Below are 13,082 nucleotides of genomic sequence, written 5' to 3'. Positions count from 1 at the left end.
TATTTTCAAGTCATGTTTTGTCAGAACTAAGTTTGTCAATCTCAATCTTTCCGCAACAAAAGAAATTTAGAAATTAGGTCAAGGTCGAAAGAGTCTTACCAATGGCATTTGGGAGTCAAGGTTCTGAAGTCAATGAAAGAACTTAAAGAGTGAGTTTTTACTTTCCTTAATATTTCCTCGTTCTTTTCTCACTTCATTTATGTTAGTTATCTTAAATTTTATGAGGCTTACAAATTACTTTTGTTTTTGCTTTGTCAGCTGTAGGAGAGAAAATGATAAGCTTCACTTTGAAAATGCAAAATTCTCTTACGAATATTCGACAATGAGGGAAAGGCAAAAACATGTTATTTGCTCTACTTGTAATCCTAAGATCTATGAAGACATCAAATTAAAACAAAAGCCCCTAGAAGAACTACGCAAGGAAAATGCCCGTATGAAGAAAGAGGTCAATTCTCATTCGATTTTTTTTTTTTCATTGAATTTTTGTGATTAAAGTAAATAAAAATTGCATGCCATATAAATATAGTGATTTGTACTTTTTTTTTTTTTCTTTGTGCAGATCGAGACATGGAAAAATGTCATCAACAGTCACTTCAAGAAGGGCGATAATAACAAAAGTTAATTTCTTTAGGATCTTTCATTGGGAACCCGTCATGGGGTCATAGTTTTATGTCAACGGGGAGAGATTATATTAATATAATAATTCTATTAAAAAAAATTAAGGCGCTTTAGTACAATAATTATCATTTTTACCTTTTTTGCTTCCCTTGTTTGATTGATTTGCGTTCACAATGCTATCGAAAAAAGAATGTATGATGTATCCCCAATACATACGTGTAGTCAAAATATAACTTTGATTCTTTTTTATATTAATAGTATTACTAATTATATGAATATAACTAACCATTTAAAGTCGACCACAATAATATTCATTTGTTTTCATATCTTCTAATCGCCCAATATTTCAGCAGTAATTGTGCTATAGCAGCAATTAAAATACATACACAACTATAAATAAGTTGATGGCTTATCTATTTACAAAACTTTTACTTTCATGGAAGCACGTATAGCTCACCTTCTCTGCTAGCGAAGCAGTTGGACAACAATAAGTTTAGTCATTGCATCGAAAGGTCTTTGCTCAGATAATTTTATCTTTTTCAATGTAGATTTACTGGACTTAAGGATCTTACAGTTTAGTCCATTACCGGTTCATCTTTCCTTTGATTGGTGTTGGTCAACTCCGCCATACTCATGTACCACAACAAACAACAACATACCCAGTTTAATCCCACAAGTGAGGTTTGAGGAGGGTAGGATTTACGCATACCTTACCCCTACTTTTGTGAGGTAGAGAGGTTATTTCCGATACTCATACTCCGCGATTGTAGTAAAAACAGTTGAGAAATTCACTTCAAGTTGCTCCCAACTATTGATTGACTAAGGCGACTATATAGGTACGACTTTTTAACCCTTGACCTCTCCCTCTCTTGATTATGGGAAGGATTTACTGCAGAACAAATAGGAGCATTGGAGAGGTAACATTCTGATCCAAATTCAAACGTTAAAGCTGAAATTAAGTCTGGCAAGCGATAAAAAGCGAGTTCAATCTACATACCGAAAACTATATCAACTGCAGTCAGTAGCCAAGCGAAGATGTCAAACATAATTTATCGAAAAAGTACACTTTGCAATTAAAACAGATTTATTCGCAGAAGCACAGAACTGCGTTAACTAGAACCGGGTGCAGCAGCAGAAACAGGTCAGCCAGTAATTAGTAACTTGCTCGCGCTCTCTCACAGAGGTTCCCCTTCAGGAACAACCTGGTCTTTAACCCACATGTAAATTGGAACCAAAACATAGTATGTTGCTGCCATTGCACCCAGAAGGAACCGCAGCATAAAGACCAATGGATTTATAGGTTTTGTCACATCCTCTGCCTTTGGGCCAAGCTGCAAATATGCATACAACAAGGTAAATATAAGAAATTGAAGGAACTTGTAACACTTTTTACCAACTAGAGAAAGAAAAAGAGGCGCAGAACAAGCCCAGGAATCCATAAGAGGAGATGCAGAAAAAGCCTAAAATTATTACATCCATTCGTGATTCAACTCCAATGCAACCAATTAGAACTTGTAACTACAACAGTGAACATATAGCTATTTGTTAAAGGAATGGTATCATGATGTTAGCTAGAACTTCATCATCCCTTCTCTAAACCTATATTCCAACAAAAGTCAAATCAAAATTCCTTCAGCAGACTACAGTTAATTGCTAAGAAGTTAAAGGAGCCATCTAACATTTTACGGCAATGTAATGCGCTTGGGTGAATTTGGTTCCCTCATATATCATGGGGAAAAACAACGATGAAATTTATCTAGATGTTACAGACTGCTTACTCGAACCCACATGTAAATAGGAACCAAAAAATAGTATGTTGAACCCCCACCAAAAAAAAATGAAGAAAGGCTTTTTTTTCATTTTTGGCCCGTCGGCCGAAATTAATTACGGGCGCTAGTCAAAATATAGAAAACCTGTATATTTATACCTAATATATGAGACCTATATTGATGTGAACTGAGATCGAATTGCGAGAAAATAAATGGAAATCGAAATAAAACTAAGAAGGTAAGATAATTCTCATTAATCAGCTGCCCTGCTCACTGAGAAGTGAGCTACATATAACCAACTCCACTGGGGAGGGACTAAAGTGTAAAAGAAATAATAGGACTTAAGTGACAATATAGAAAGATTGTAACTAACTAAACTACTGGAATATACTACTACTCAATGCAGGGTACAACCCTTATTGCAACAGTCAAAAGAGATATTTAACAGGTCATATCATATATCTTGATCAAAATATACAAAACCTATGATTTGCTGGCTATTATTCTTTTGAGTGGTCCAAAAATGTAATTATCCTTAGACGAAACAAACCATCAGGTCAGAAAAAATCAATTATATACTCCTAAATAAGTAAATTTCGTTTTAGGGCACTGGTGGAGTTACATGAGAAATTACCTGCAGTGGTGAATCGCCCGGTGTAGACTTTACACCGGTCACAGAACATCCCATGATAAGCCCGTGCCTACGAACCCCACGGTACCATTTTGGTCCAATCCTCTTCAGTTGGACGTCCTTGAATCCTGCCTTCTCAAACCATTCTAAGTATTCTTCCTCCTTAGGGAAGAGCATCCACACATCAGCAAAGAAACGAGACAACCAAAAGGTAGGGTGCACCGGACCAATTAAACATGCCTTTCCTCCAGGTTTCAGAACCCTGTATGCCTCTCTGATTCCACGTTGTGGGTCCGGCCAGTATTCAATACTAAGGAAAATAGCGATCACGAAACTTCATTATGATGGATTATAGAAATTCAATACAGCTTTTCAATTGAAGAGTGAAAATATCAACCCAAATCAATGAACATTTCTACGGCCACAATAAGAATTTTACTTCTCGAGAATCCAGATAAATTATCCATATGGCTTGTGAGTGCCTCTATATATTGTCAATCGATTTATTTCATATTGTTTGACATGCATAGAACTTTCCAGCAGTTCACATTACAGATATACCATCTAAAACGGGTAGAGAAGGGGCAGGGAAGCACAAATTGTGCTTGAAAATGACCATTACTCCTTCAAATAGATCTAAGAATCGTGTTCAAGCATTTTGAAATTTGAACATACAAGTAATGGACATAAGAGTCCAAATATGTGGAGAATCCAACCAACGGTGCTTGCTAAGACTAATGCTACTAGTAATACCACTCTATCACATTGAGTTAGCTGTAACATCCAAAACTCCAAACGGCAATCTACTACTGCCTCTGTCCCAATTGATGTGGTACATTTTCCTTTTTAGTCTATCTACCTTACCATAATTAGAAAAAACTTAACTCTAAAATTCCCCTTTTACGCTTAATAAATGATATATAGCCACACAAATGTCAAAGGTCTCTTGTATTAGACCACTAGTTTCAAAAGTCTTCATTTTTTTCTAAACATCATGTCTAGTCAAACGGTGCCACATAAATTGGGCTGACAGGAATATACTATAAGCAACTCGAAAACACACTATACGTAATAAAGAATGGTTGTAAGAACAAACAAAATTGAGCTAGAAAAAATTAAAAAGGAAGCAACATAAACCTTCCAGCAGACACATATCGATCAGCATAATCAGTTTGGAACGGAAGATCCTCAGCATCACCTTCAATTATCTTACATTCCTTCAAAGGTTCTTTTTCCTTAGCTTTAGCAAGCTGATGAGGCGATTGATCCAGAATTGTAACATTCTTAGCATCAACATGTTCAACTATGCCCAATGTAGTAAAACCAGTACCACCACCAACATCAACCACAGTTAAATTCCTATCATTAAGATCAGCTACTTCAAGTGCATCATCTCTCATATCTTCAGTCCAATGACCAGGATTAATCACATGATCATACACAATTGATAAAAACCTGTAAAACCAAAAAGCTTCTTGTTTGTGTTGTATGAATCTTGGTTTTGAAGCTGGCCTAGATGTTGTTGAAATACTGCACATTAGTGGAGCTAGGGTTTTGAGTTTATAACTGGTTCTTGATAAACCCAACTTGGGAAATTTGTTACCATTGAAATCTGATCCATTTGGGGAAAGTTTTCTATAAAGACTGAAACTTTCAGTTCCAGAAATGAGTAATGAATTTGCCATTACTTACTTTGGGCAAAATGCAAGAAACCAAAGTCTTGAAATGTTTGAAGCAATGACAACCTCGTTATAATCGAAGCTTTGATGGCTTACAAAACCTGTTTTTGCTATTGAAGAGTCTATATTAAGAAATAAATCCAAAATCCAAATTCATTTGCTTCAGTGAGGAAGAAATTTTTGTGGGGTTTTGTGACAATGATACCTCTGTAGTTTAATACAAACTGGAACTGGAAAAGGACAACAGTGTAAATTAGGGTGATTGAGTGAGGGTGGGGGAGGCAAAATGAAAAGTTGTTGGGATAATCAGATTCTTCGTAGGATATTAATCCAAATATTAAATTTGGGGCTTAATACATGTGCAGCGCCCTAAATTTGCCCATTTTTTTCATTTTGACTTTTCAACTGAGTGTTATTCCAATTGAATCTCTGAATTTGGTCTCAAGTGTGTCAATCAAACACAATCCGACTTACATAACATATATGATGAGTTTCATTTTTTTTAGCGTGAATATCAATCGCATCATACGTGAAAAATTCAACCAATTAAACCCCCACACATTTTAATTATACACATAATTAAAATATGTTTATAACGACCTTTTTTCAAGAACCAAGCAATTCGGCCAACCAGGAATTGAAGACCAGCCTTTTGAGATAGATTTTGATGCTTTTTTGAGATTCTGGAATAACATAATAGGATCTAGTGTTGCTTAATATTTTTGGCTTCTTATTTTCCAGTTTTGATTTCTTATTTTTCGCTTTTCGATTTTTTTAGTTTCCAATTTTGATTTCTTATTTTCCGGTTTTGTTATTTAATTGGTGCTTCTTCACTTGTATAACACAGTAGCACACTTCTTCCTAACTGATGTGTATAATTAAAATGGGTGCGGTGTTTTAATTGATTGAATTTTTCACGTAGGATGCGATTGCCATCCACGCGCACGATTAAAGAGAATGAAACTCCCCATATATGTTACTCTGTAAGTTAGATTGTGTTTGATAGACACACTTGAGGTCAAGTTCAGGGGTTCAATAGGAACAACACTTAGTTGAGGTGTCAAAATGGATAAAGGGGACAAGTTTAGGGGGTTGCATATGCATTAAGTCCAAATTTGGAAATTTCATTTATCATCCATTTAATACTGATATAATTTTTTTACCAGAATTTTGGTACTCCCTCTGTCCCAATATATTTCGCTTTTCCAGAGTCAAACAAGAAAAACTTTGACCAGAATTAATTCGTATGCCCTTAAAATATTTTAAATTATTAATTATTGTAACATATAGTACTTTTTATGTAATGTCTAACTATGTAAATTAATTTTCAAAGAACTTAAAAATTGTATGTCCGAATCACGGTCAAAATAAAGAAGTTTGACTTTCAAAATTTGAACTGTGTCATACAAATCGGGACGAAGAAAATATTATTTAGTGCCTGTTTGGATTGACTTAATTTAGGTATTTTTAAGCAGAATAGCTTTTAATTTTAGAAATTCAGAATTATAATTTAAAACAACCTTGTCTTGAACTAAACCAATCCTATGTCCTAACTATTAACGGCTTTCCATTTTAAAAAAACGTTTCACCAACGAAAACTAGCGTTGTTTGGTCTAAGACTAGAAAAACAGATAATAATTTTCTGAAAAAAATAGTAGTACTACTTAGTACTTATCAAAGAGTTTTCTGTAATAAAAATAATCCAAATTCAAGTTTTTACAAAAATGCAAATCCAAGCGCTACTTAAAAACATCATTGATGTACGTAGTAGCACTCAATTTATACATTTGTCACTTGTATGGCTCGAAGATGACAAGAAGTGGAGGAAGGTTAATCTTAATCTTCTCTCATATAATGTGTTTGATACATAATCAAATTCGCCATACTTTAAATTTTTTCCTCTAATTTGTCTTCTACTACTTCAGTAAGGCTACTACAAAATAAATAAAGATTATAAATACTCATTTAGTAATTAACGCCTGAATTGACCAATGAACCAAATATGGAGTATGCGAAGTAGCCTTAAGCCCACAATGCAGCCATCCAATTTGTGTTGAGGTATCAAATACAGACAGCAACAGCTAACGTGATCGCGTTGAATTTTCTTTAATTCTCAGTTTCTTCCTTCGATGCAGTGGCGAACATGCATGTAAATTTTTCGCTTCATTTATTATTATAAATTCGACTTGTACATGCTTTTGAGTTAGGAGTACTTGTTTGAATTATTAACAATATTAATCAGTAAAACGAACAAAATGATGGAATAAAATTATCGGATCAACACTGCTTGAAAGCGATTTCGGTATAAATCGTTGTAGCCGGTCGCTCCCCAAGGTTTCACAGCACCTCCAAACACTTGCACTAGTGGCTGAAAGTTTGGAGTTTGCTCAAAACAATTGCCCAAAAATAACTTAAGAGAAAGAGAAGAAGAACATGTTTTGGTGTGTATGTAATTCACCAAGAAGGTAATTTTATATAGGCTGAAAATCTTGAAAGGGTCAAAGAGGATTAATAAGCCATTAACTCGGCCATTAAGAGAATTTAATGAGCCATTAACATGGCTATTAAAATCAATAAAAAATCAGCCTTTAAGACAAAATTGAAGAGGAGAAATGAAGAGGAGATATGATAAATTGTTTATTCTTTGCATTATCACATGGTTATGCCCATCAATCCTCCACTAATGCAAAGATAAAAGAGTAAGAACAATTCTGGGCAAAGATGAGGAACATGTACTTAAGTGTTAATATCTTTCGATTTGAATTAATACGTAGTGAAATGAGATAACAATTAATATCCACAAAGTGAAGTACTCTTGAACTGAATGGACATAAGTTGAGACCCCCACAACACATACTATATCCTTAATTTTAAGCAAACTCCGCGATACTAACAATGTGCTTTTATGGCCATGCACTAAACCTCGGGTCTCATAAATGCTCTAGAAAAACAACCCAAATTTTTCATAAAAGGCGGCCACACCTTTACACTCACGTAGGTGATTCCATCAAGTCTATCTCAAATAGACCATCTTAAGGCTATGGAATCATTAAGAGCAGAACAAGCTCAATCTTTCTTATGTCAAGTGGTGAATCCATTAAGTGCTTCTCAATAGCACCAACAACGGGTTATCGAAACATTAAGAGTAAAACTCAAGCAAAATCCATCAACTGCGTCTCAAACACACCCCCACAACGGGCTATGGATTAAGAGTAAAACTCAACCGTACGAAACACTACTACACTCCATGGGGATAGGATACGTAGTGCATATTGACTTCCTATATGGCTTCGTTTGACCACAAACGGGTATCCACCATATTACCTCAATCCATGGGCTTTAGTCCTATCCCCCTCGACGTTTCAATGATTATTCTCTTTGTCAAATTTTTGGTTAAAGGATCCGCCAAATTTCTCTCGGACCTTACAAATTCCAAGCTTCAACAATTGCTTGACAACATCACCTCTTACGCAAATGTGGCTTGTTTTTTCATTGTACACACTATTCTTAGCAAATTCAATTGCCTCATGTGAGTCACAATGTAAAAAAAAATGGTTTAGTTTGTTCCCCCACAATGGCATATCTGTCAATATTAGAGCTAAAAATCATAATATTTTTCATGATGAATATTTTTCTCATGTCATTAATCTCCGCTATTTTTGAGAATAATATTTTATACTCATGAAAATATATCAACACAATAATGAAGAAGTTTTAAATAAAAGATAATTTTACCTTTTCATCTCTTGAGTTTGATAAATAGAAAAGTGCTTTACCATTTCAACTCACAACTAAGCTTGTAGAAAACTTCTACCTTGATATCCGCTGATTTTTCAACTCTTCATCACCTTGACATCCACAAAAGAGATGTAATATATCTTTCCACCTCTGCTAAGTTGAAAAATCTTGAAATTAGCTAAGTCTGAATGCGCTAGTTCAACCAACTTTGTTTTTTCAACTCGTGAACGACTTAAAAGGCTTCTTTCAATATTTTGCTTCTACACAAGTTGGGCACTTAGAAAATTCACTATGATTCATTGCAGGCGTTAAGATTTCTAAGTATTTAAATAGAAGCAATGTTAGCATGATCTAGCCTACCATGCCGCACTTTAACACTTTCATTATTAATGATCTCTTATATTAAATTTAGTACAATTAAACCTCGACTATGGTAACCTTTTTCCAAGAAAGTCTTCTTCAAGAAAAATTATCAATAATCAGATAATTCACATTTTCAATCATCAAATATAATACACAAAGAACGATATTTGAGACTTCTCACAAGAGACATTAAATTATCGTAAAAGTTCACCAATCTTTATCTAATCTTTAAGTGTAAACATCACTTATTCACGCGATCACAAAATTGTAGAACAACGATCAAGAATAGACGTGATCCTTCCAATTTAAATATTTCACATCATTCCATAACTTGTAGTTAAGCTCCACATGATCTTTTATGCAACAAGTTCATGTTAAAATATAATAAAATTGCAAATCACCATAAACATATGTATATGTCACGCATTTCAAGATCATCACAAAATGGATCATCTACTCTAACATTACATCACTAATATTTCATAAGAAACACAAGAGTAGATTTATAAATAAATAAGAGTGGATTTCGAAGAAAGTGAAACCCGATTTTTGTCACCTTTTCTCTTGCACTTTTGAGTCATCGTTGTCTTCCTGTTGAAATATGAATTTTTTTATTAAGGAAAATCGTTGGTCTCGATTTCCTTCATGCTATATCAAGTGTAACATTCATTATCTGACTTTCGTATCAGTCCACTAAACCAAATATTTAGAGACATTTGTGAATTTATAATCCTTAACAGTTTTTTCACTACAAAAACGTTATATTATTTTTCTCTTCCAAACTATAATGTCGTGTTCACATTATTACTAACAGCACACAATTTATATGCAACATTAACTGTTAGCATAAGCATACAATCAGAATTATACGTTTCTTTTCCCAATCAGACAACTTAACATTAGTTAGAAACCCCATACTTTTAAATATAAAACCGACGCTAATGAAAATGAGAAGAAAAGGGAATTTTGTTTCTTGGTTTCACTGTTACCAAGATAAACACACACAATATATATCCTTTTTTTATTTTTATTTTTGAGATAATAAAATATTTGCAAAACAAATATATTATTCTTAGTTAAAACAACCATAACATGTTAAAACAAAAATCTTTATTTCAACATTTTCTAATAATTCCTCATCACCCAAATTGTATCGAATATTAGGAACATGCAATGCCTCGGTTAAAGCCACTATTTTTTTTTTCCTATGTGAGTTTGAGAAGAACTTTTCTTTTTCAAGAACTTGAGTAGTTCTTGAATGACCAACATAAATAAATCATTCTTCTTCTTCAACTTGGGCGACAACAAAATAAATTCCGTTAGCACAATTTTGCTTAGTAGCATAAGAGTCGAACACTCAATCTCTTGCATTAGCAACAAAATTCACTTGAGAAATGACTACAACAATCATATCATCCGCTTACTCAAATTTATTCATGTAAAAAAAAATATAACTTTTTTAGACAAAACAGATTTCTCATTTTTTTTTTCCATGAACACATTCTTAGAGAGGAAATAAAAGTATTTTACCTTTCATCACCAAAATATGTATAGAATTATTTTACCTCTCCATATGCTACTTATCAATATTGCATAAAATAAATCGCTTTCAAATTGTTGGAAATATTAACAATATTAATCAGTAAAACGAACAAAATGATAGAATAAACTTATTGATCAACACTGCGTCGTGGCAAGCCACTGCCTTGAAAGCGATTACGACCCATCTCCGGTGCAAATCGTTGTAGCCGGTCGATCCCCAAGGTTCCACAACACCTCCAAACACTTACACAGTTGCACTAGTGGCTGGAAGTTTGGAGTTTGCTCAAAACAATTGCCCAAAAATAACTTAAGAGAAAGAGAAGAAGAACATGTTTTGGTGTGTATGTAATTCACTAAGAAGGTAATTTTATATGGGCTGAAAATCTTGAAAGGGTCAAAGAGGATTAATAAGCCATTAACTCGGCCATTAAGAGAACTTAATGAGCCATTAACATGGCTATTAAAATCAATAAAAAATCAGCCTTGAATACAAAATTGAAGAGGAGATATGATAATTTGTTTATTCTTTGCATTATCACATCGTTATGTCCATCAGTACTAAGACTTAATTCCTGTATTCAACAGTGGAGCTAAAGAAGTCAAAACGTCCAATTGAATTCTCTTCATCGGAAATTTTGAAAAAAATGCTCACTTCGTTCACCTTTACTTGTTCACTTTTGATTATGCACAGTCCTTCAGAAATAATCAATGAAGTGCATAATTTACCAATATACCCATATTAAATTGTGCATTTTTTTATTACACTTGAAAAATGATTTGAAGTGAGTTTTTAATACTATGGGTAAAATAGAAAAAAAAAATTATCTTATCTTGATATGCTAAAAGTGACAAGTAAAAGTGAAAATATATTTTTAAAATACTGAATAAGTAAAAGTGAACGGAGGGAGTAGTTTTTGTTTGTTATACAATTGATTATTGAGTTTCCTTGACAGGAAAGAAGCTTTTAGTGTAGCGACAAACGAGATTTAAAAATTATTTTCAGTTACAGATATAAATCATAGATGTGACATTCTAGTTTTCTTTTTCTGTTTTTTTTTTTAATCTCCTTGTATTGGGCCCATGACTATCTATACCACATCAATATTTATCTCAAATTATTTTTCAAGTGATATCGACCCATAGCATTTTAGTGAAAGAAAATATTAATCTATACTAGTAAATTTTATTGAAGTGATGTTTGATGACACCACTTGATTGAAGATTTCTCAGCTACTGCCCTTGCAATGTATAAGAACCTACTTATCTTGCAAACAAATTTGATTCCGGTCTCTTTTATTAATTAAAGTTTATGATGTGTGTTAGTCAAGCTAAGAGCCCGTGTAATGCAAATTCAGTATTAAGTACTACTATATATGGGTAAGTCTTCATATTGCAAATTTCAATGTATTTTGCGTCTGCGCAAAGAGAATTTCACTAGTATTATTAGAAAGGAGGACTTTGAGTTCGAGTCCAATTTTAAATTGGATGACCCAACGTCTTTGGAATTGGTTTTACTGTACATGGATATTGCCTAATGGAAAACGTTTCTACTTTTTCAATGTGAAAATTTTCTTAAAGTCTAATTAGGGAATTAGACTTGTATGGTAATGCTATATAAAGGATGATGAGGAAAAAGCTCCATAAAAGTTTTTCATTAAGGGCCTGTTTGGAAAGTCACCCAGGTAATTGCAATCTATATATTATTAAAGAGAGGATAGTTTGTCTTAGGATTTTGACAAGTGTCAGCTTAGGATAATGACACGCGGTAGTTTTAGGACCAAAAAAAAGTTTATTAGTTAGAAATTAGTTATTGTTTTTTAATTTGAATTTAAAAATAAATAAATATATATGTTATTCAAATTTTGTATTTAATTATGAAAGAAAAAGTAAAAAAATCCCCAAGATAGAGCCAAGCAACTTCCACATTTTGGTGCCAACTTATAGCAATAATATTTACCCACAGAAATGTATTGTGGAGAATAATCTATTAGTATATACGTTAGTTTACTCATGTGTTTTTTTTTTTCTTAAAAAATAAATAAATCACCAATTAAAATAATGCAATTTGCAATAACTACCCATACCCCCCCCCCCCCCCCCACACACACTTACCCAAAGAATAGCTTTCCTCAAACAACGTGTAGCCTCCCCACTTCCTTCACATACTCATCTTAAAGTCTTTAGTAACCGACACTATATTCATCCTCCATACTCAAATAAATCCTTATTAATCTTGCATTGTCGAACTTGAAAGGATAATAATGATTCACTTCTATGACTATCACATGCCATTATATTGTTGTTGCATTTCATTGTTCCAGTTTAAGAATAAAGAATGTTGAATTGTGTAACATCAGGTATGTTGAATTTTTATTTTGTACCAGAGCAAAATGTGATTACAGAAAATAATATTTTAGCATCAGTTTGTTTTCGGAAATCTTTATTTTTTATTTTATTTTTATTTTTTGCAATGAGAAGCATTGTTTTATGTATCATGATTCTTGGTGATTGCTCCTTCACCGTATGGAATTTTAAGAGCATCGTACTTTTCTAAAAGACTTGGGGCTTAGAGCATCATGCTGTTGGATGGAGTATATACAAGTCTAATTTAAGCATTTTGTTAAATTTGTAATTTTAATGCTATTTCCACATTACTATTTTTCTCAGGGAGTAACAGATATTCATAGGGAGAAAAAACTTTATTTGTCGATCTTGCAACTCTTCCCTAACCAGATGATTCAA

At 33.3% G+C, this 13,082-nt stretch overlaps 1 protein-coding gene across 1 annotated transcript; it reads right to left on the bottom strand.

Moving 5' to 3' along the window:
- Nucleotides 1-1,541: 1,541 nt before the first annotated feature.
- LOC132051491 (2-methyl-6-phytyl-1,4-hydroquinone methyltransferase, chloroplastic-like) lies at nt 1,542-4,969 on the bottom strand. The gene is made up of 3 exons (XM_059442590.1): nt 4,156-4,969; nt 3,022-3,328; nt 1,542-1,949 (listed from the first exon to the last, which is right to left on the bottom strand). The coding sequence occupies exons 1-3, from the start codon at nt 4,701-4,703 to the stop codon at nt 1,794-1,796; spliced, it is 1,011 nt and encodes a 336-aa protein (XP_059298573.1). The 5' UTR covers nt 4,704-4,969; the 3' UTR covers nt 1,542-1,793.
- Nucleotides 4,970-13,082: the final 8,113 nt, after the last annotated feature.

This window comes from Lycium ferocissimum, chromosome 1, assembly GCF_029784015.1.
Source record: "Lycium ferocissimum isolate CSIRO_LF1 chromosome 1, AGI_CSIRO_Lferr_CH_V1, whole genome shotgun sequence".
NCBI classification, from domain to species: Eukaryota; Viridiplantae; Streptophyta; class Magnoliopsida; order Solanales; family Solanaceae; genus Lycium; species Lycium ferocissimum.
Note: the sequence above shows the minus strand (reverse complement) of the source record. Positions and strands in the feature narration are given on the sequence as shown.